Source organism: Mastacembelus armatus, chromosome 24, assembly GCF_900324485.2.
Source record: "Mastacembelus armatus chromosome 24, fMasArm1.2, whole genome shotgun sequence".
In the NCBI taxonomy this organism is placed as follows: Eukaryota; Metazoa; Chordata; class Actinopteri; order Synbranchiformes; family Mastacembelidae; genus Mastacembelus; species Mastacembelus armatus.
The window spans coordinates 20,490,517-20,515,616 of record NC_046656.1 but is presented as its reverse complement, the minus strand read 5'-3'; the positions used below and the strand labels follow the sequence as shown (position 1 = coordinate 20,515,616).

The window sequence follows — 25,100 nt, the reverse complement described above, 5'->3', positions numbered from 1 at the left end:
TAACCAGTATTTCTACTTGCATTACTTCTCAGTCTGCTCCCTGTACTATAATTCTCATGACTACATTTAGTACCATTTCTGTTGCCACTGTTATGATTACTATCAATATAACTGATACTGCACGTATTACTTCAGGTAGTAGTGTTATTGCTGCTGTGTTTTTCTTCCTGGAACATACTGGAGATTGAAGTACAAATATTTAACAGATCTTAAAGTGGGTCAGGGTTAGGGTTACACACAGTACGCAAGAATATTAGAATAACAGTAGTAATTAGCAGAAATGGCGTCAGTTTGCACAGAGATTGTGTGCACTGTTCCCACAAGTACTTTATTCTGTTAATATTACTGATGTTTTTGTACAGCTGGAACTGCAGTACTACTGCTCTCATGGCAAGCTGTAACACACCCAAACAAATATGTGAAAACCTGTTTGGCCTGCAGACCTGGGCAGGAAAAGAAAGGCACAAACACTGGCAGAAAGCAAATAATCTGTGTGAGAACTGAGTTCAGATTATGATTTATAGTATTGACAAAGCTGATACAGTGACAGCGAGTGGCCTGATGGTAATTTGACTCAGTTACACTATGAAATGCTGCTACAGCAGTGAGTCACAGCTCCTAACGGTGAATCATCCACAAAACGCTGAGATCATCCTGTCCTCTCTGATTTCTCTCACGTTTCTTTATTTTCCTCCCTGCTTCACTAGTGTGTAAGTCAGCCTGTCCTTCCCTTTCTCTGCTGCTCTCACTGCTCCTCGCCTTCGTCATTTACCATCACCGTAGTAAGACCAGGCTCAGGGCGACTCTATGTGTGCATCTGCATTATTGATTGCCACTCTGTGCTGGAATCTGATTGGCTGTGTGCAGTCAGGCCTGATTTCCTGATAAGCCTGAGCTCTGCTGATTGGATGCAGTGAAATACCTCATTAGAAATTCATGCTGATGCAGGCTGAGGTCACACTGCTGATCGGAGAGGTGATGTCACCTCACATGAGCAGCATGATTGGCCCAAACTGACCCACAGAGATCAATAGAGTGATATTAGATAGACAGATTATGTTTTATGTACGGTGCATACATGCAGTTTCTGTGTGACAGAAGTTCAAGACAAAACAAATTAATCCATATTTTAGTTTTTGGCTGCACGTGCAATTCTGACATGAGAATTTGTTTTTTTAATATAAATTATTCATTTGATTTGAAGAGATAAGATGAGACAAGAGCAGCCCTGTGATGGACTGGGGACCTGTCCAGGGTGGACCCCTGCCTTTCACCCAAAGAGAGCTGGGATAGGCTCCAGCTGATCCCTGGGACCCTGGTTAGGACTAAGGGGGTATAGATGATGGATGGATGGATGATGAGACAAGATGATAAACTGATGTGGTTCAGGGTTAGATTATATAACACAAGATGAGATGAGGTTAAAAAATGGTGAAATATATAAATATATGAGAGAAAAAATCTGAGATTAACAAACTGATGAGAGATAATCAGAAAACATGGCACAAGGGGAGATAAGATGAAATGAGTCAAAATGACATAAAATGAGAGAATTTGTGACAAAACAAAAACAACGTCATGAGATAAAAAAAATAAGTGAGATAATATCAAAACTGTGGCTCAGTTGTGATGTTCACTTCACTTTAGATGAGAATAGTTGGACTGACAAGCTGCAGTTACATGAAATGAGGAGAAATTTCATCAGCCGTGACGAGACAATAAACTAGAGGTGAGCCCACAATGAGGAACAAGCCGGGATGTGCCGAGAAGACTCAAGGTTACATGAGATGAAATGTTATGAAACAAGCTTAAAGATGGTGTAACCCAGGTCGCATGGGCCCCTGCAGCCCTGAGATCTGCTGCATCATGCAGCCTGAGATCATGTGAGCGAAGGAGGAAAGAAGGAACAAAAACACCGTCACACTGTTGGAACCCAAGAACCAAGCTGAGTCATGATTAACAGAGGAACCAAGAGGAAACAGGGCTGCTGTGTGTGATACCAGCGGCAGAAGGAAGAGGTTTGACCTTTGTGCTGAGGGAATGTGGCACTATAACTATGAGTCTGTTTACACGGTCACATATTAACTGATTTGAAAGTGGGAGATATTGGAGCCATGTGTCACATTAGCAGCAACCAGAGCCTGAACTGGACGGTTTGTCCCAGCCAGGCACCTGTAGCTTTAAAAATATGCAGCTGCAATATTATTTTTGCTGATATGTCTTTAGGTATGGCATCACTTTCATCATTACATTTTATTTTTATCTGGTTATAGATAAAAATGTTATTTTTATTTTAATTCAATAGAATTATAGTGTAGAAATCTAAAATAAGCAGCTGCTAATTTTAGCCAGTAGCTCAGGAATCTCATCTAGGAGTCTGTTAACGCAGCCACATATTCATCATTGTCCATGATGTAATGTCTTTTTCCTGCTGTGTAACACTTGCATAAAAAAAGATCTGTTGTGTTTTATCGTCACTGATACATAAAACAGGGTGTGTCCTTGTGTCTGAGTGTGTTTGTGTTTTGCAGCTGCCAAGGGCACTTAAACCCGTTTACACAGGAACTAAAAATAACAGCGCCGAGCGCCAAGGTCCTGGGAATCCTGGGAAACGTGTCATCCCACAACCGTTTCCTTGGATATGGCTTTTCAAAACAATACTTTAAAGCTAATATTATATAGTAAAGAAATAGTAAAATAAATAAAAATGTTTTCTGGCTTTTAACCACGTCTCATAGTCTTTTCCCCCGATGATGGATTTTGTTTCTGTTTAAACTCCAAAACAGAAATGGGTTTTAGTGACTTTAAGCATAAAGCACATTTGTCACTGTGGAGAAATCAACGTCAAGGAAAACAAAGACGACTCAGAAAGGAAACAGGTGAAGGATGTAAACTCTTCAGAATGGGACGCGGCCCTGGTAGAGGGTTCCCTTCCTTCCACTCTCTCTCTCTCTCCCTCTCTATCATTCCTGCTGTTTGTCTACCTCGCTCGCCCGTCTGTCTATTTGCATACCACGGATGGAAGTCTGCATGATGTGAAGCTGCTGTTGCTGCGGTAACAGCCTTGTAAACATAAACAGAAGCCCGGCTGAGAGGACTGGAGCTGCCGCCTAAAGCCTCAGTCAGGGATCCACTTACACACAATTAATAATGAATAAGGCCAAGGGGATCATGGGAAATCCAGGAGTTTCTCCTGGACACTTTGTCCTGGATAAACATTACATTAGCTATAAACTCCCCCTTTTTTGCCGTTATGTCATGACTTATTCCCTCCGACTGGCATGTAGGTCAGTGTTGAAAAATACGTCTATAAAATCAGGAGATCAGTGCGATTTGTGTTATTAGTTTTATTTTCCATTCAGATTTGTTTTTGTTTCAATTTTGTAGTATTAATCCTCTTCGTTAGTAAAACCCCAAACTCTCAGAGAAAGTGAGAACATGACCTCAGCTGTGACTCTTTAGTTTCTGGAGCAGCAGGTAAGTACAGGGCTGCTGTTTCTGCTATACCTGTAGATATTTATTGCATGTACATGTTTACCATTTGCATCATGGAGCATTTGACAAATCTGAGTCAGAACTTCTATTCTGGGACTTTCACAAAGCGACTGGATGCTTGAGTATAAAAAACATTAATGGTTTGATTCATGACTCACATTCACACATGCTTACATAATACCTTATTGTCATCTTTTGTATTTCTGACATCTGCAAACAAAAACTAACAATGACAAAAACTCTCAGCCTTCAGAACATCTCTGGAATGAAAACCAGCTCAGCAACCAAAAGAGGGGATTGCCACTTGGGAGGTTTCTGCTGGTAACATGTGAGAGTTACACCTGAGCCACAGCATTTCTGTGCGTTCCGTGGGTGTTTTGGGAACAGTTAAGGGAACAAACCTGCATTTGTGCAGGTAGGACAAGCTGTCAAACCACTATTGATGCGTCAGCCCCAACCTTTATCCCTTCAGCATGTGATCTTCTATAAAAGGCCCAGTGTTTGAGTCAATTTAAACATGAACATAAAAATAGCTCCAAAGTTTTTATTTATCTGTGATAAACACAGATGTCACGTTATTTTATGAAGACTGTATATAATATAACAAGCTATGAGGAGTTAAACACATAAACAAAGACAAATTCATAAAATCATTTAAAAACTGAAGTGAAATATACAGGCTCCCAAGACTTTAAGAAAAATTATGAAATGCACCTTTAACTGAAGTATGAATACATTAGAAATCAACACAGAGGAGCAGCTGGAGAAGGAAGAAAGAAAGGGATGAATGCAGGGAAGGATGGAGGCAGCAGGGAAGTGAGGGAGGAAAGTATACGAGGGAGCTTGAAATAATGGTCGTCAGCCAGTGCTGCGTTCCTGTGCTGTGAGGTCGACCGGCCCAGTTTAGACTCCAAAAACCGCAACGTCACGGACAGCGTCACCAGCAGACTATATTTACACAGACATGCTAACGTCTGTTCGGCTCCAACGACACAAAGACTGAGCACATAGCTCCTGTGAGCTGTGAGAAACCTGAACTGGGCCAAAACACACAGCGCCTGGTTCTCCATTCAGGAACAGGTGTAATGTTTAACCCTCCTGTTTCAAAAGTGTGTAACTTTGGTTTTCTTCCATATAATGAACTACAAATGACCCGTGGGTGGGTCCTTACTATAAGTGTAAAATATATGCTGACATGTTGGAAACAAGTTCACTAAAAAGGTGAAACTAAGAAACTGCTGGTCATTTTATACCTGCTCTTGTCCTTTTGTTTCACTGTCCAACAAAGTTTTTTATCCTGTGTATTGCAGAGATTTTGCTGCTTACACTTCAGTAAAAACCATGAGCTGAACTCACAACATGGATCTCCCATTTTCTTGCTCTAACATGTTTAATTGTAATTGATCATCTCACAGGCTGCAGCTGGTGGAAACTTTATGTTTTTTCCCCCTTGAGTTCTGGAGGAAATAATGCAGCACAGATCCCACTGCTGATTACTAGAGAACTAATGATCTTATCTCCTGTGTTGGAATATTTCCTCTGCAATATTCTGGACTATATCTGGCAACGCGAGCACGTCGCTGTGAACAGTATAAGAGCCATCACACACAACTGTAGTGCTTCTGTAAATGCAGCTGTTTGCATAGTGAGCAACTCTAATCATGTTATTGCTGTTTTCATTCTTGATTCGATTCCTTCCCATATTTGGTGACAAAGCACATGAGCCTAAACAAAAACAAGTGGAATCTCCAGCTCGTGTTGCTCGGCAGTATATCAGTAAAAGTCTCTGCAGAGTCTTGCTCTTCCTCTGTTGCTTCACACCAGATTTTTCTGTCATGTTGGCAGAAGCTCATGTGATAATTATTCTATATAACCACTGGCAGTAAAAACACCCAGCCAGAAATGACCAGAAGCTGTTTCCTCATCCTCAGGCGGTACGAGCCTTCCTGCAGCTGTGCTGCTTCTTTCTTCCTGCTCCTTTGTTTATTTGGTGGTTGGAAATACACACACGTGTGTTTAACAGGAGCATTAACATTATGAAACTTCATGATACTGCTACATATGTGTAACCATAACTGTGGAGTAAAACACAAAACACACAGGCAATAAAATCTGAGCATGCAGCCACAGACACAAGCCCTAGGCAGGACACCTGTACGAGCCTGCGCCTCTTCCTGTGAAATAGCTATGAAACCTCAATTACACCCACATGGAAACAAGGCACTGCAGCAAAACAGGGAAAGCTTTTATGGAAAAAGGCCCATTATTGTGAAACTTGTGCTCACACTAATATTTGTTTACCATTATCTAATCACAGCAAGATAAAGCAGGTTCACACACTAAAAGATTTTCAGACAAAAGTGACATTTTTAATGAAAAATATGCAAAAAAAAAAAAAAGTCTCTTTCCAACACAAATCAGCTCGTTCAGTGATTTTCTCTGATTAAAAGTCACTGATTTATCTCATTCAGGATGTAGGTGAGTGTTTGTGGAAAATACACCAAAGACTGACTGAACTGGAAACACGTTAAAAATACACTAAATATTTGATTGACTGTTCACAAACATAGACAAAGCTATACAGAGAAACAGAAGCAGAAGAGAGAAAAACTCCATAAATAAAGAAATAATCACCAGATTCAGATCTAATGACCTTAACATGAACCAAAGGGTCATATAAATAATCCAAGATACAAGATGTGGTGGGTTTTTCATTCAAATAAGTGCAAAAAGTTAGAAAATTTCCCATCTCAGATCGTAAAGAGTTATTTTAAAATATTTAAATAACTTGTTTAGGTTTCCACCAAATGCATTTGGGAAATTTAGCCAATTTTAGAAATATCCTGCTGACAGTCAAGGAAACATGTGAGACTGAAAATTGGCTGCGGGTTAGTTGTGTAAGCTAATAGCAAAACCACACCCAGGGAAAATACTCTTTAATTCCACCTGCTAAACTAATGTCTGTCATGCAGGAGCAGAAACGAGTCCAATGAGACGCCATCAGCCTGGAGGCGGATGCAACGCGACTTCCGTGAAAGATTGCAGCTCGCTGGCAGTAAGACAATCAGTGTAATGTTTCCATGACATTAATTATGTTCCATTACATTCTTTGAAACAGCATACAGGAATCGACATAATAAACTTCCTGTTTGCCGTCTTACTTCGTTCTGATGCGGGCCACGGCACATGATGCCTGTGCTGTAGCTAGAAATCATGAAACTAATAAAAGTTTAGTGGGCCCTCAGGGGAAACTGGGTCACTGCAGCAGCACGAGTCAAACTGCAGCACAGAAAATGTTCGGATTCAACTAGCGACTTCATCCCTTTGACACAAACATGATTTGATTTGATTCTATTATAAATCAATGCAAAGACACGCCCAGAAAAATATGCAGTGTGGTTCCAGTTAGCTGGAAGGTAGGATGTGTGTTTGCAGGTAAAATACCAATTAATAGGTGAAAATGTTTTGATATTTCAGTGACTACAATTCAGTGGGAAACTTTAGAAAAGAACAAATATATACAATTTATTTCTAGTTTAGTTTAATCTTGAGCCTCTTTGACAGCAAACCACCATATGCACATTAGGTGTTCTCCATAGAAATATCTATTTAATGTGTGGGAAATAAAAACCCCACTAATATGATCTATTAAACAAACATTAGCAATCATCAAGTAAATGGTATTAATGTAAATAACAAAACAACAGTTTGGAAACAAACTGATTTTCTGCAGCAGGTGAATGAAACTTTAATACCTGAAGTACATTTTGCAGGAATTTAACTTGGCTCCTTCATTTTACAAACTTTTAATAAGACTCGGCCTCAGCCCACAGTCTGTGCCCTATGACCTTGTACCCCACCGTGACCTCTGACACACACACACACACACACACACACATAGCAACACACACATGGTTTCGTCACCAAAACATTAGGAGAAAACCCCACAGAGCTGCCGAATGACTGCAGGTTACCTGAGGAGGAAACAGGAGAAAGGAGTTAGTCCAGGCTCTAACTAGTAAACTACACCTGATCAGTGTCATTGATCGCTGCTACTGTGATAAAACTTAACCCCTGACCAGACAACACTCGTTACTGTGCACAGGCTCACAAATGATGTCTCCAAAATAAAAGCTGTTCCTGTTCTTCAGCCATTCTGAACCCGCTTATAACGCTGGTCTCTGCTGAAAGGTAACTCTAGATTTTACAACCAAAAAGTCCAAATAAGCAGAAGAGAAACTGATCCAGGGTCACAGAGACACAAACATGGTGCAGACAGAAGTTTACAATGAGCTTTCTGCTTTGATTTGAAGACCAAACAGAACCAGGAGACCAGGACAGACTGAAACACACCGGCAGTAAAGCTGCCAAGGCCAAACCAGGTTTAAGCTCATCAATCATATAAACTTTATTTGCATTACACAGTTTAAGATATTTAAGTTTCCTCATCCATCCGTCAGTCTGAAGGGAAGTTGGGGAGGTTCAATATTTATGCTCAACTTGGTTTCACTCCACCCCAGGCTTGCTGGGTGGACTGTGTAACTGAGAGTCCTGAGGGGGAGTCACTTCAGATCTGGCCTGAATAGGCTCATTAGTTGAACACAGGTGAGGGTCGTTAGGATCTAATGGTAGACTCTTGTGAGCCCTCTGTGTCCTTTATATGGAGGTGCTCAGCTGACTGTGGTCCTGAGGAGCTGCTCCTCCTGTGCCGGGCCATCCTCCTAGTGGTTGTACAGTAGAATACACTACATTGTTCATCTTCACCTTCGGAATCAGGTCTTTCAGGTGAGCTGGTCTCTGTGTCAGTGGGACTTAAGTGAACCAGTATGTGGAGCTTGCCAAAGATCCCTTTAAGCCACCAGCTGTGGATTTACTTAAACCATCGTCTGCAGCTGAATGTTGACGTTTCATGGACCAGGCTGGTATCAGACACACGGGGCTGCTCTATCCAACGTCTTCAGTCCAACTGCTCCGAGCGGTGAGCTAAACACAAAGGAAAACACACCTAGCTGTGCAGTTGGGGTGTGATACAGCTAAAGGGAAAATCAAACAGTGGGACCAGTCTGTGCAGTAAACTAGTGCAAAGGCAACAACAGTGAATCACATTGTTGATTGTGCTCTGTGACCTTCAGCTCACTTTAGCTGACACAGTGTGGTTCATTTATAAAAGGCTGTGCCTTTGACCCAGTCCACTTCATTCACACTGTTACACAAATGACACCCACGCAGCCACAAGCCCAGACTGTTTCAGGTTCAGGAGCAGGAAGTCAACTTTAACATGAAAAGACAAAATAATAAGAGACACAAAATAATAAGAGACACCAAATGACCAAAGAGACACAAAATAATAAGAGACAAAATAATAAGAGACACAAAGTAATAAGAGACACAAAATAATAAGAGACAAAATAAGAGACACAAAATAACAAGAGACACAAAATAACAAGAGACACAAAATAATAAGAGACACAAAATAATAAGAGACACAAAATAATAAGAGACAAAATAAGAGACACAAAATAATAAGAGACAAAATAACAAGAGACACAAAATAATAAGAGACACAAAATAACAAGAGACAAAATAACAAGAGACACAAAATAATAAGAGACAAAATAACAAGAGACACAAAATAATAAGAGACACAAAATAACAAGAGACAAAATAACAAGAGACACAAAATAATAAGAGACAAAATAATAAGAGACACAAAATAACAAGAGACAAAATAACGAGACAAAATAACAAGAGACACAAAATAAGAGACACAAAATAACAAGAGACAAAATAAGAGACACAAAATAAGAGACACAAAATAATAAGAGACAAAATAACGAGACAAAATAAGAGACACAAAATAACAAGAGACAAAATAACGAGACAAAATAAGAGACACAAAATAAGAGACAAAATAACAAGAGACAAAATAACGAGACAAAATAAGAGACACAAAATAAGAGACACAAAATAACAAGAGACACAAAATAAGAGACACAAAATAACAAGAGACAAAATAAGAGACACAAAATAACAAGAGACAAAATAAGAGACACAAAATAACAAGAGACAAAATAACGAGACAAAATAACAAGACAAAATAAGAGACAAAATAATAAGAGACAAATTAATAAGAGACACAAAATAAGAGACACAAAATAACAAGAGACAGAAAATAAGAGACACAAAATAACAAGAGACAAAATAAGAGACACAAAATAACAAGAGACACAAAATAAGAGACACAAAATAACAAGAGACAAAATAAGAGACACAAAATAACAAGAGACACAAAATAAGAGACACAAAATAACAAGAGACAAAATAAGAGACACAAAATAACAAGAGACACAAAATAAGAGACACAAAATAACAAGAGACAAAATAAGAGACACAAAATAACAAGAGACAAAATAACGAGACAAAATAACAAGACAAAATAAGAGACAAAATAATAAGAGACAAATTAATAAGAGACACAAAATAATAAGAGACACAAAATAATAAGAGACAAATTAATAAGAGACACAAAATAACAAGAGACACAAAATAAGAGACACAAAATAACAAGAGACACAAAATAATAAGAGACAAAATAAGCAGGAAGAGAAGAAAACTAAGTAGAAAGCTGTGTATGTGGCTGCTAAGAGATTCAAAATAATTTCAGCGACACCAAAACAACCACAGTCGAGTGAACAGACCACAGACACAAGTCGAGCTCCAAAGGACACAAAACAGAAGAGATGCAAACTTAGACGGGACAAAATGAGAGACAGGAGACTCAATGTAAGACAGATACTAGTCCACAAACTCCTCCAGGTCAAAGGTCACACGAAGCCGCTGGCTTTACTTCATAACCTTCATCCCACTTTAACCTCTGAATCATTGACCTGCAGTCGGTTTAATTATGGTCATAACCACATCAGTGTAGTTTCACATCAACATGGTCTGAGTCTCTGCTGGTTTCTGTGACGTCACTGACAAAAAACAGCAACAGGATATTCAGCGGATCGACTGTTGGATCCATTGAGTTATTATATATGAGTTTGGTTATTAATCGATCGATCATCGAAGCTGGTGACAGTAAATCTTATATAAATTCATTCATAATCAATGACCCTAACTAATCATCTGAGCAGTAAATAACAGTGTCGACCAAATCAGATGGCAATTCATGATTTATTTCAGAAAAACACTATTAATTATTAATTATTAATGAAATCATTTCTGTTCCATATGTCTCACATGCAGGTCAGTAGAGTTCAGGATCACCGCTGTGAGAACCACAGTATAGACCCTGCTGGAACAGGAGAGCAGCAGTAAAACCTGTGGTGATGTTCCTGTATTACAGTCGGTCACCGGCTCCGTTTCAGCAGCACAGACATTTACCGGAATCGCGTGAATCATTCAGATCGAACGTGCAAATGACCCCGGCCGGTTGCCGTACCCTTTAAAACCCGTTTAGCACATTAACATGTACAGTAAGAGGCGCATTATCAGCGCATCCATTAATCCGCCCGGTTTCTCATCGGTGGCGTGATGCTGCCGGGAGGAGGAGGAGGATAGGAGGAGGAAGATGAGGAGGGGAGGCGGGGTATTTTCCGGATTCCCCACAATGAAGGAGAAGAGGAGGAGGAGGAGGAAGAGTCGCCGCTTCCCGGAAAGAATGACGCAATCTGGTGCAGCAGAGCACAATACAAATAAAACTCAACAAAAAAATTAAATATCTATAGAAATTAAATACGTTATAAAAAAGTAATCCATAAAAATAAACATATAAAATATATAATTATTATGAGTGTAAAGTAGAAAAAGGAGCTACTGTTGTTTGCATTGATTATGGTTCTTTGGCCACACACTACAGTTATTTTTATTTATAGCCAACTGCATTAAAAATCCTTGTGAATATAGTTTTAATATTTCAATATTAATTATCATTAACATAAATATAACACACATCTTAATAATTAAAAAAAAGACAATGACAAAATCTCCAAAATGTAGATATTAATAAAACATTTTACCAAGTTTAAGCAGAAAAGTTTTATTTCTTTTCCATGTTTTTACTTTTCTCCAGCGGCAGAGCTGTAAACAAAAGCTCCTCTGTCCTCCTCCTCCTCCTCCTTTATTCTCAGCAGGAGCGGATTACGTCACCCTCTTCCTTTCCGGGAAATAGTGTCTCTCATCCTCCCGGTGGTTTTACCGGGCAAACAGCAGGGAACCGGGAAGAGACACCGGGAGGATGGGAAACGTCCTCCTCCCCCATCAGCAACACTCTTAATCAATACTTTTATTTCATTACCAGAACACTTCCAACCATTTAGAACTACAGGAAATAAACAGCAATAAAACAGTTAATTTATGAAATCACTAGGCTTCCTGTCTTATTTATGTTCAGCTGTTCTGTCAAGTCATTGTATTTGTACTTTTTAACACATGCACTGTAAAGGTTATACACATTGGATCATGGTTGCAGCACCTGAGGGAAATAAACTTAGTGTCAGTGTTGTTGTTGTTGTCACACACACTAAAATGTCCAGTTCAAAACCAAAACTAGTTCAAAACCTGCAGTGAATCTGAAAAGAAGCTTGACAAGTGTCACGAGCTGCTGCAGTGTCGTATAGAAAATAATAAACATTCATCGCAGTCTGCACAGTGAGATAAAGGTTTGCTGGTGTGGTGTATGTTTAGCACGGGAGATAAACTACCAATGTAAAGTTCAGGATGTAACGCCACGTTCAGCTGAACCATGAAATGTAAAGCTGCAGTTTGCGTGAAGAATGATGTGTTATAGGGCAGTTCATATGTGACTCTGCCTCCTCATAAATTTGCAGCAATGACCCAGTTTCTGTGAACGTCTTTTACTTTTCACTTTCCCTTCCACGAATGAGAAACTCCCTGGAGTCCAGCTTCTGTTCTCTCAGAGTGAAACTCACAGCTCCCAGGGGCCTCGAACGTTTCCTGCATCAGCCGCCGTCTGGGGCTGAAAGTTCACGGAGCAGAAAATGAACTGAAAGCTGACGGCAGGTGAAAGTGAGAGCGTGGTGGTTCACTGATGGCTAACTACTGCTCTGTTACAGGTTAAACTGAAAGTACAGCATCAGTCCATCATCCAAATGTACTTGAAGTATCCAAAGTAAAAGTACTCATTGTGCAGAATGGCCCATTTCACATGAATGTTAACTACCTTATATACTTCTAATTTGAAGTACTTTATATACTCCTGGGTAGCTGACGTTAACTACCTTATATACTTCTAATTTGAAGTACTTTATATACTGCTGGGTAGCTGACGTTAACTACCTTATATACTTCTAATTTGAAGTACTTCATATACTGCTGGGTAGCTGACGTTAACTACCTTATATACTTCTAATTTGAAGTACTTTCCATACTAAGTATACAAGGTTTGCCTCTGACATGTAGTGAAGTCCAAGGATGAAGTAGCACAACATGGAAATACTCAGGTAAACTACAAATACCTCAGAATTATGCTTAAGTACCATACTTGACTACATGTACTTCACTGTATATTTACAGTAAATCCCTCTTTACTTCTACTTGAGGCATTTCGACTTGTACCAAACTCTACTTGCGTTCATTGTGCAGTGAGTTTATAAATGCTCTGAAGACCAAGTCCCAACAGAAATACTGCGAACGATTCCAATATTTTGAAGAGTTCAGTGTCTCCTGACAGTACGTGGGTGTGAGTACACACGGTTCATTGGCATGAAACGCTCCAAATGTAAAAATAGAGAATAGAATATTTAGCTGGTGGGTTAGTGCGACGATCATGTGGTATTAATAGTCAACAGGGTCAGCCATGACTTCACGGCGCAGCATCAGTCTGGATTACCACACTGACCTCATAAACTTTTCAACACTGCCAGCCTGCTCACAGAGAATGTGTGGCTTTAAACCTGCAGTATTTACTTGGTTCTGTTGATCCAAAAATAAAAATACAACTACACACAGCGCAGCATGTGTCAGCTCTAATTAGACACAACAGCACACAAGCGCCGTCTTTTAAAAGACGAGTTTTTTCCTTGGGTGTCTTTGACTAATCAGTGTTCTCAGCACCACCTGCAGTGGCCACAACGGCTTGATAGAAATAAACTGTGGTGTTTTGTGGTTTGTTTGCACTGAAGAAGGTGTTAAAATATCTGTGTGTGTGTGTGTGTGTGTGTGTGTGTGTGTGCTCAGGTAATATAAAGTTAATCACAGGAAAAGATGGAGAGAGAGAGAGAGAGAGAGAGAGAGAGAGAGAGAGAGAGAGAGATCACACCAGGGAATAAAAAAACGAAGCTTTAAGTCAAAATGAATGAATTTCAGTAGAATCACTGTTGTCCTGTGCAGGTTCTGGTGAACTTTGACATGTTCGTGGTATCTGCTCTGTTTAAATAAAGTAATCTTTAAAACTGGAGTAAAATAAACACAGAAATTCACTGTATTTATTTTTTATTCTTACTGTACATTATGGTAAATTTGATATAAATTAAATTATATATATATATATATATATAAATTATTATATTATATTAATATGATGTAATGTAATCAGTAATAATAATAATCAGTAATAATGTCCCTGCTCTTAGCCTCAGTCTCTGCTGAAAGCTAAAAGTCCAAATGAGCAGAAGAGAAACTGATTCAGGGTCACAGAAACACAAACATGGCACAGATGCAGGTTTAGCTGTTGTTTGTGGTAGAATAAAGAGAAAGTGAGGCCTGTATTGGACGTTTTGCTTTGGAAAACACTGCAGAGCCACAGGTCTGTGTCAGACTTGTTCATAATGACACTTAAAAAGGAGCTTTCTGAGTTAGATAAGGATAAAACATAATGAGGAGGCAGGACAGGCCACAGTGTCCCACACTGGTTAAATAACTCGGGGCCATGGATGATCTGAGATACAGTCAGTTTGAAACCACCTGCTTAAGGCTAAAACAATCAATTGAAACCAGTTTGAATGTAGTGACTGTGTGAGCCTGAGCTGAAAACAAAACTTAGATTTTTTCACTTTCTTTTCCTGAGAACGGACATTTGACGTTTCTCTGAACTTAAACCGAGGAGGACATTTAACTATCAGCAGGTGACTGTGCGTGTGGTTAAAGGTGAGCCCTGGTGACGTTCTCAGCGGGGGATCACCACTTTGGTCGACCATTAACCAGTTTATGACTTTCACAGCACGGTGATGCCCTGGTTATATGACCAACACACAAACACACGATGTGACGCCTGAATGGAAAATCAGCACAAAGCTGTTTTCAACACACGGTGAAGTTTTCCAGGGAACACTGCAGGAACCAGGGAGAGTGAAAACACACTAAGAGCAGATAAGGTGGTTTCAAGATTACTCACGGCAGACATAAAGCATAAAGTCATATTTCCTGTTGTATAAACCATTTCGGGTAAAATTTCAGCATCACGATACCAATAATTTATTTAGTTTCACATTTCACAACATCTAAGATCTTTAAGCAATATTTCTGAGAAAGACTAAAATCATTGAAAGTGAAAGTTGTAGCTGAAGAAACTGGAAGTTTCTAGATTACAGCAGCCGAAGGCCCTGAGCTGGAACTGACAGGAAATGAGTGTAGACGGAAATGAAGGAGCTCCTCATCCTGGACGACACTCCAACACTTAAAAATACACAACTTAGACGTGTAGCTTTTAAATGAAAAGGTATTATTGCTAGTAGTTAATAGAGATTCTGGTCAGATCAGAGCCGAGTATGGTGGTTATAAACTACTGCACATGTTTTTCCTGGGATGTACTTTGCTCAATGATACTGTGCTGGATTGTGACAAAACCAACAGCAGCTCCTGACTCAGCCCAAAGTCTCAGAGAAAACCCCTGAGCAAACAGGCAGACACTAAAAAATCCACATCTGATTATACTTCTAATGTGAGGCAACTGCTACTGCGTTAGTATTAGTGCTGCAGTTCTCCCACTAAGTTAAGTTACTACTGCTAACACAAAAGTACTGCCGCTGTTACTTCAGCTACTACTGTCTTTAGTAATAATGGTAGTAATCTTGTAGTTTTTATGATAAAAACAGAGTGTGAGAGGAAATTCCCTCCTCTGTCTCAGCAGACAAGTAAAGAAGATCAGCCGATTAGGACTAATTAGGACTAATTAGGATTAATTAGGACTAACTAGGACTAACTAGGACTCAGAGCCACCACATGTTGTCAGCTTACAGTAAAAACCCTGTCACTACCAAGCGATGTGTCACTGCACAGCTGCTCTAGTGACCTGTGACTTTAATTTGGGCACAAAGACGTAAAACTTCTTCACCTACCTAAAGCAGATCAGCTCGAGAGACCAGAAGAACCAGAAGAAGAAGAGAACACAGGCCGTCTCTCTCTCTGTGTGTGTGTGTGTGTGTGTGTGTCTGTCCAACCTCGTAGTTTTATATCCCGGCCGGTGAGATGTAACCACACAATAAATAACAGTCTGCTATCATTGAGCCTGAAGAGTGTGTTTCACTAGTTAGTGTGGAATGACAGGAATGAGAAAACAGGGAGATGGGACGGGGAGGGGGAGGAATTATTACATGTTCATTTATTTGTGTCTAATGAACTAGTCTCATTTAGTTTATTGAGTGAGATTTATTATTAGCAGGGATGGGGAGAGGTTAAGGAAAGGGAGGAAAGAGGGGAGTAAGGAAGGAAAATACCAGAAAGACAACAAGGGAAATATTAGATAAAAATATTATATCAATATAGTACAGATATTTATTTATTTATTTATTATTTTTATTAATTTTGTTTACAGAAACTAAGAAAGAAAAAGCATCTATGGAGGGATAGACTAGACATGGGAAATAAGAGTAAGGTGGAAAATGAAGGAAGAGGAAAAGAAGAGGAAAAGAGGAGGAAAAGAGGAGGAAAAGAGGAGGAAAAGAGGAGGAGTAGTTGGAGGAGAAAAAAGAAATAAGTAATGTAAAGAGAGAGGAAGAGGAGAAGGATGAACAGAAGAGCAGGAAAAAAGTGAGGAAGAGAGACAGACGTGATGAGGAGCAAGAAGGAGAAGAGGAGGAGGAGCAGAAGGAGGAGCAGGGCGGGGGGGGGGGCTGCCCGTTATGGTAGAACAGCTCGGGGTATCTCGATTGCATCATCGCGGGATCAGCATGCTATAAATAGGATGACGTAACCCCCCGTGCGCTTCCTCCGCTCTGCTCCTCCCCCTGCATGCGTCCCTACGTCACGACGCCCCGCCCCCGCCATGCGCTATAAAAGCGGGTGATGCAACGGAGCGGTCAGAAGCGTTAGTTGTTACGCAGCCGCAGGCGGAGAAGGAAACTCAGCAGCCACAGGAGGGTTTTCGTGTTTCGTCCACATCCAGGCGCTCAGACCTCTAACAGGTAGGTCCGGGTCTTGTTTCCGGCGGATGGGGTTTGTCGGGGAGGAGGGGGTTGTGTCAGAGAGACTGGCCGCGCTGTGGCTGTGTGGTCCCGGTCTGTTCGGCGGAGGAGTCCCGGTGCGTCCGTGCGCTCGGAGGTCCCGGAACATTTTTGTGAAACTTTGAACCCCGGTTCTGCCTGTTACATTAAATCTGTACAGAAGAAAGTGAAGCTTTGTGGCTCAGGCTGCAGCGAAGATCAGTGATTGTTTTAATTCAACATATTTAGATGTTTTTCTTATTAAACAGATGAGTTGAAATGTTCTGTCTTCATTCTAGGCCTGACAGTTAATAATAAAAATATATCAACTATAAACTGGATCCAGTTCCAGCTTCCTTTGGACGTGTTTTATCATTGAAATGAATTTTATTAACTTTGTGGGTGATAACTTGAAGTTTCACAAACTGTAATAACATTTCACAAAACAATATGGAGAGAAACTTTTATCTGCTTGTAAAAACTTGTTTTCCAAATCAAATTCTTTCCAAATCTGATGATTATTATTATTTTTTTTAATTGAAAATCAAAATAATACTTTCCCATGAAGTAGAATAATAACTCTGGTGTCAAACTATGAAACATTAGGAAAATATCACAGGAAGAATAACTTCATCTGTCTCAGAATAATGAAATGATCCTGTAACACCTTACTGCCTGGATGTTTTTGTTTTGCTCTTAGAGAGCAGGATGTCAACATGATCCAGCTATAGAGCTGTCAATCATACCTCTCCACGTCTCGGCCCTGTTTAGATACCAAACATCCACACCTATTAATAATGCCTTTAATTGTTTATGGAATATTTCCAAATAACAAACATTTGTTTACGTTGATGAAAGTGGGTTTGACAGTGTGGCCATAAATTATTCCTGCTCTTTGTCTGTGCTGCCTTTAAAAACATGTTTACATTTAAACACAGAGCTTAGCTTTAGTTTGACTTTTCCAGAGTCTTGAGCAACAGTTGACATTATTTCAACTATGACTCTAATTGCCCCCATGGTCTCAGCAACCTGTCAGTGTGTCTAAATAATGAGTTTATCTTGATCTTATCAGGTTTTCTTAATCAACAGAAGCTCGTTGTGTGTTTGTGCTTCTTAATGTTGAGTTAAGTGCCATTCTTTGCTTTATCTGAGGAAAACCCACGGTGCAGAAAGTCTTTGACTCTGACGAACATGCCAATAATCAGCTGTTTTTGTTTGCAGAATGATGCTGCAGCACCCAGGCCCCTCGTTAGCCGACATCAGCTGCTCCGCCCTGGTGCCGTGTCTCTCCCCGCCGGGCACGCTCACCCTGGACGACTTCACCAACTTCACACCCATCGTGAAAGAGGAGCTGCGACTGGCCATCCAGACCAAGCGCCTCTCCAATGGGCTCAGCGCTGACCTTAGCTCTGACGGCGCCAGCTCCAGCTCGGACCGAGCCTCCGAGCAGCGGGCCCGTGGCTCCGGGGTCAAGAGAGAGGTGGGTCTGAGGGGAAACTACACACTGACCATGTAGTGTGTTTTCCAAATGAGTGTGTGTGCTTTTTTTAGGAATAAAATATTGACAGCTTATATTCCTCTCTGGTTTTCAGTTGACATCCGAGGAGCACGAGAGGAGGAAAAGGAGGAGAGAGAGGAACAAAATTGCTGCTGCCAAGTGTCGCAACAAGAAGAAAGAGAAGACCGAGTGTCTGCAGAAGGTACTTTTCAATCTGACAGGCTGCCTGTTCCTAGGCTGTCCTGGTTTTGTTTGACCTCTTCACACTGAAAGTGAAGGTTATCTAAAAGGCTCAGTATGACAAGCTGAAGTCACAGTAGTGGACACAGTCATGGAGAATAAAAGTAAATGTTTATTCTTCCCTGAGCATCTGGTTGCACCAGTTCAGAGTTTATTTTGTGTTTGGCTCATGTTTTGTTTGTTTTGTGTGCAAAAGTACAAGGAAGCTTTAACTTTCAAATGAACATAAAAGTACAGCGTTGACTGATTTCTGTCCTTTCTCTGCAGGAGTCTGAGAAACTGGAGAGTGTCAACGCTGACCTGAAGGCTCAGATCGAGGAGCTGAAGCAGCAGAAGCAGCAGCTGGTCTACATGCTCAACCTGCACCGGCCAACCTGCATCGTCCGAGCCCAGAACGGCCAAACGCCGGAGGACGAGAGGAATCTCTTCATCCAGCACATCAAGGAGAGCACCTTACAACTCCACAACCTCACCTCTACTTCCGTCAACACCTCCCCCTCAGCCACGGCCATCTCCATGGTTGCACCTCTGGATGAAGGACTTCTGACGCTGGACCACGTCCAGTGTCCCAGTCACCTATGAGCGACCAGGTGTTTTTGCCACTTTAAGACTTGCAACACCTGCACAGACTGTTTGAGGGGCAGGTGGAGCGGCCACATAGACCGATGACCTGAGAGTGGCAGTGAAATCTAACGGCACCTTCGGACGACTCCTCGGTCTCATTCACCTTCCACAAAGCTGCTAGAGAGATCTCAGCATCACCCACTCCCTGAATCCTTAGCTGCTGATTGGACAGAAAGGGACGGACGATGGACAGCACCTTGACCTGCGTTACATATTTCTTTTTTTAACAGTCAGGGCCAAGGAGAGATGCTGCAGTACTAAAACAAAACAACCAAACATGAATTGCTTTTTTTTATTTACAGGTATTTTGAATAGACGAGTGTGATTTTTAGTGTGAGTTTTGTACCAAAGTGGAATTTCAAGGTGATCAAGGCACATAATTTAACTGTTCACCCACAGTTGTGTAGACACAGAATGACCGTGTGAGTGTGTTTGAGGTGCAAGTCACTGACTAGAAAAGACACTGCTTGTTCTTGGTGTATGAAAATTAGTATATTTATTAAGTGACTACTGTGTGACATGTCATTGCCGTATCAACCCTGTCTGCTGGTCCTCTAGACAACATGGACTACATCTGCTGCTACTAACCACTCAGGACCTACGCTGGCTGTAGAAGTCAATGTTAAATGTATTTTAATGGCTCATTTAAGGACTAACCTCTGGAAGACAAGTCTGGTTGTTTGCTGTCAACAATGGTAGCAGTTACAAAGGGAAATGTAGGCAGGGTTTATTATTCAGCACTTAAATCGTGGTCTGAGTTGCTATGTAATCATATATGCAGAAGATACTTTACTTTTTGAATCATTTGAAATATACTGGAAAGCAAAAACTGTCCAAAAAAAAAAAGGAAACTGTTTCTACTTTCACGAGTACTCTTTTATTTGTCAGCGCATTCCCTGTTAAACAGACCTAGTGTTGCTTTTTACTACTTCTGTGACGATGAAGCTACGTGAGTGTTATTTTTCAGATATGTTTTCTACCTAAACTCCTGTACATTGTATTGACTGTGCATTAACTCTGTGTGAAAATACCAGATGCCTCCTTTGGTCTCGACAGAGCGACACAAAGAAAGATTGTTATTTTTTAAAGTGTATTTATTAATGACACGTGGAAGTTATGTTGACTAAATATCATTAGCTAGGTATGAGAAGCATCAGCTTTTGGCTCGTCCTCCTAACATGCCTCACTGAAGTTACTCAAGTTGATATGACATTATACTGTGTGTTGTGGACTTTGTCAGTATCCAGGTTTCAACTCATTGCCAAATATTTCGCATACCCTCCACTCCCTGTTTGTCTCTCTGTCCTTGAGAGAAATGTGGTTTACTGTGCAAATAGAAACCGAGAAGGTGTGATCATCAAGAGTGTAGAGTCTATTTTCTTGTAAAACACTGAATCAGTACAAATTGTTCGTAAGAGAAGCTGTGCATCTTTGAGCAAACACTGAAACCCTGTTGTTCCTCACTCACTGCAGAAAAAGGGGAAACTGAATAACTGCCAGTTCTTTCACCAAACAAACACACTGAACACCCCAGTAGCACCGTCTTCGCACCTACAGAACACTTCAGACCGCACACAATAGAAGGGTAATAGTGATGCACATGGTTGTTGAGCAGCACATTGTATTGGTTCCCAGTGAGCAGCGAAGGCTCGTATGTTGTGTCTGCATGACGGAGGTTCCAGAGGACACTTGTTTATGTGACACACAGTTTAAAGGACGCAGGCGTCTGTGTGTGTGTGTGTGTTGTTTTTGTGGTCTGTCCCGTTGTTAGTCATGGCTGTAAAGCTACTGAGCACTGACTTGTTATTGTGCCTAATCCTACTGGAGGCTGTTTTGTCTGTAGCTGTTGGACTTTTAGCATCGTAGCCTAAATGAATAAACTGTTGTCTGGTACATCTGCATCTGCTACTACCAACGTTCTGATGTGTACATTTTTGTTTTTGATACTTTCATTAAAAAGACGTATTTCAAACAGTAAATCTCATCTTGCTGGTTTTTTTTTTTTTTTTTTTTTTTTACAATAAACTGCTGTCCTGTTTAACTCATATAAAAAAATAGTCGGTGTGTAAAATATATGATAATGTATAATCTAAAACAATCCATCAGAGCAGGCCTGGAGTAAACACAGCATTTGTTCTGTTCCCGACAGTGTCGGGGAGGGAATTTAAATAAAATCTGTGGTCGTCTCTGAGGTTGTAGTGTTGTTTTGGATTGCATTACACTGAAACGTCTCATTTGCCTTAAATATATTAAAACTCAACAACTTGATCTTAAATATTTATTAGCACCCTGAGGATTTATTGTCTTCTGTTTTACTTAAACCATAAACACACACATTTTAACACAGACTTTTAATTTGGTGGGTCATTCCTTTAGGTGTTTTTTTTCCCCACTAATTATAAGTTAGGTGGAAAACTTCATGACAAAAACATGAGTTCACCTAAACTTCCTTCATGTAAGATCAGAGCAGCTGTTTGTACCGAGCAGAGAGACAAGACCGGACATGTCTGCTGCTCTGACAACAGACAGAGGGGAGTGAGACGTCTCCTGCTGCAGCTGATCAGATATGATTCGGTGGTTTCTGTGTTATCTGTGAGGATAAGCAGCGAAACATGACCACAACAAACCCACCCAAGTCTGAAGTCACCACTGGATGTGCAGAAATGCCCAACACTCAAAACAATATAATCACAAAATGATTAAATCAATTTGCAGTGTGAGTTTCACAAATTAGCACATTTCATTATATTTTATTTTTGTTTTTACAACCTAATGCTTCTTAGGTTCAAGACTTTCTGCAGGTTATATCAAATGTAAGGTTAATAACAATGACAATGTTTGAAAGGTTTGAGTGGGTTTTGGACAGTTCAACCACAGATACCATCAACCAAGTTTGGTATAAAAGGATGAATGAGGTTTATTTAAACAGGAAGTCTAACTGAGATACAGATGTTATAAAAACATTTGTATAAGTCACACACAGACCCTCACACACCAACAATAACTATCACAACCTTGTAGAGTCTCTCAGAGGAATCAGTATCTTCTCAGCTGATTCCAGTAGTGCAGACCACTGGAGACCAGTTTTTCCCAGTTCACGGTTTGTTTGGGTCCCTGCTGGGATCTGGTTTCACGGTCATGGGGGGGAACTAACCCGACTCCAACAATTACCTTGAAGTTGTTGAAAGTCTATTACGCTCCTAATTATCCAATTACACAAGCATGGAGCAGCCAACCACATAGATCTCTGGCTCATCATTAAGACACATTACACAACCTGTGAGAATCAGAGCATCATGTGGTTTGACTCCACCTGTCTGCTGCTCAAAGATTATGAAAACAAACACTACACCAGTCAGCGCTGTTTGATATTTTGTACGTGTTATCATGAGTTTCTATGGTAACTCTTATTTATGAGTCCCAGCTGAACAGCATGATGTTATCCTTAGTTTTATTCAAAGGCGCTCCATTTGTCAGTCTTTGTTTTGTTAGTCTTGTGAGTAAGACCCTGGGCTGGGTAAAAAAAAAAAAATAAAATAAAAGTTAAAAATAAGAGCAAACATTTCCATAAGACTGAATCTGTGTTAGAGAGCGAGGGGTGTCCTGTTTTCTGGAGATGTTTCAACCTGTTTTAGTGTTTTAGTTGTTTTGATGTTGATTCCAAGTTATTGTCAGAAGTCCCCTCTGCCCTGCTCTGTTAGAGCCTCACTCCAGGTGTAATTAGGTTAAATCTCATTGAGGTCAATGTAAAGCAGGAATGACAGCACAGGTCTAAGTGCTATTGTTAATGACAGCTGTGCAGCTGAATGCAAAGCAGCCATATATAATTATATAATATATTATATAATTGTTGTGCTGTGGATGCACATTTACTTTTATAATCCTATGTTTTCATTGACATAAATTAAATGACTCTTCTCTTGTTTCCAAAAGGTGGAACATGGAGACGTAGCTAAGTAGCTAATATTTCACCGGGTCATGACATGTTTTCAGGGGCGAGCCACGGTTCAGCTGCAGGCTTCAATTAGAGCAGAAACACTGCGGGGCAGGACCTGACATGAAGGTGACTGTTGCCTTTGTGTTTTATTACTGTCGTCTTCAGAGGAAAAGCTTCAATTGATGCAATTTAATGTTTTATTTTCTGTCACTAAATCGCTCACGTTTTGTTTTTTGAAGCCTGTTTTGGAAAAGCACAGGTGTGGAGTAAAACCTCACATCTGCCATGGCTGCTTGTCCTGTGTCGGATATTGGTCAATGTGGGGTCAAAGTACACACACACACACACACACACACACACACACACACACAGTTAGAGGGAGGAGGTTGAAAGCAGGGGGAAGATGCTTTGTCATTCTCTCAGTTGAGGGAGAAACTGATGCAACTTAGTCAGAAGTGGAAGCAAAGCGACTGATGCAATGCCAGTGTTATAATCTTTGACCAGCAGTGTGTTGCAGTCAAAGGTCACTACAGCACATACAGGCACATAGATCTGGAAGTTTCAGCAGGTCCTCCAGCCAAACACACTCACCCAGATCAGCAGGTAAAATAAATTCAATTTATACAATTCACGATGACACTTAAGAACAACTCCCACACCGAACAAGGAAGTAAAAACAGGCAATGAAATTAAAAAATGGAGGGGGAGAGAGGACTGTTGTATAAGACAGAAGAAAATATAAAACTCTGAGGATGACAAAGCAGTTTAAACAGGACGAGGACGGTCTATAATAAAAATGTTTAAGGTGGGGTTCTGCCACAGCAGAGTCATTTTCATACACAGGCATTGCTCTGGGGTTGTATTTGTGTTTTATTTGCACACATTTCACTCATGTATTTGTGTATGATGCAACATTGCTGGCTTTGTTTCTCTTACTGCAGGTTCTCCAGGAATCTTTTATTGTGAAGGAGTAACAGTGTAAATCACAGAGACATGATGACTTTTTGAGGCTTTTGTCAGCAGACATGCCTTTAGAGGACAAGACTGGTCATTCTCATACTAACAGCAGACCTGCGCTCTGGTACATGCACAGGTGACCTTAGATACAGTACAGAGTTCTGGTTCAGGTCTGGGGTTTTGTAATGAAGACACATGTTTCCCAGTGGAGTGGTGTGTGTCGCTGATGTGTTTTCAGTCGTTGTCGTTCAGCTGTTTCCCCACAGTTAAAACTGTTTTCTTACCATCAGGTGTCACTTTCTGTAAAGGATGAAACACAAACAGGGAGTTTTAGAAATACAAAAGAAAGAATTTGGGTGGGTTGTGACTTTTATTCTTACCTATTCATCCATCCAGCTGTTTAAACTGCTGCATGTCCTATAACCTGCTGAGGTTAACAACAATACTGAGACTTTCCAACAAAGTTGTGCAACAGCGGCAGTTTCTTTGGTTTATTGCTATTTATATGAAGGGTGCTAACAGATCATAGCATGTCTAGAGAAGAAGGAGGATGGGATGAAGACAAAGAATGAGATAATTCTAATTAAAGTGTGAGCAGACTGCACCGCTGACCTTTTCATGGAAACCAGTTGGAGGGCAAGGATTTCACATGTGTAATGGGACCTGTGTGGGTGGAGAAAGGAAATTAGGATCCTGGATAAGTGGGAAATGTGGTGACCAGGACTATCAGTTTTTAGAAATGAGTCAAACTATTTTGTAATATTCCCATAGAGCTTCACTGACATTTGAAAGAGGACCTGATAGTAATAGAATTTATAAAATGTGTTTCCATGTGATAAATATGTTGTAATATACTGTCACACCCTCATGTCCAGTTTTTTTTGCCTATTTTTGCTTTCTAAAGTTCCTCTTTTCCCCCTTTGGACTAAATATTTGGCTCAATACCACATTTTGACTATGACTTGTT

The 25,100-nt window shown here is 40.4% G+C and overlaps 1 protein-coding gene across 1 annotated transcript; it reads left to right on the top strand.

The window, feature by feature from the left end:
• The first annotated feature begins 16,704 nt into the window (after window positions 1-16,704).
• atf3 (activating transcription factor 3) lies at window positions 16,705-20,596 on the top strand. The gene is made up of 4 exons (XM_026319146.1): window positions 16,705-16,859; window positions 18,099-18,357; window positions 18,470-18,577; window positions 18,883-20,596. Exons 2-4 carry the CDS (start codon window positions 18,100-18,102, stop codon window positions 19,195-19,197), a joined length of 681 nt encoding a protein of 226 aa, XP_026174931.1. The 5' UTR covers window positions 16,705-16,859; window position 18,099; the 3' UTR covers window positions 19,198-20,596.
• Window positions 20,597-25,100: the final 4,504 nt, after the last annotated feature.

Excerpts from the sequence above, each read along its gene's own strand:
- atf3 (XM_026319146.1), top strand. The coding sequence starts at position 18,100 with ATGATGCTGCAGCACCCAGGCCCCTCGTTAGCCGACATCAGCTGCTCC. Across the intron at positions 18,358-18,469 it reads GCTCCGGGGTCAAGAGAGAG|TTGACATCCGAGGAGCACGA; the intron begins GTGGGTCTGAGG and ends TCTGGTTTTCAG. Across the intron at positions 18,578-18,882 it reads AGACCGAGTGTCTGCAGAAG|GAGTCTGAGAAACTGGAGAG; the intron begins GTACTTTTCAAT and ends CTTTCTCTGCAG.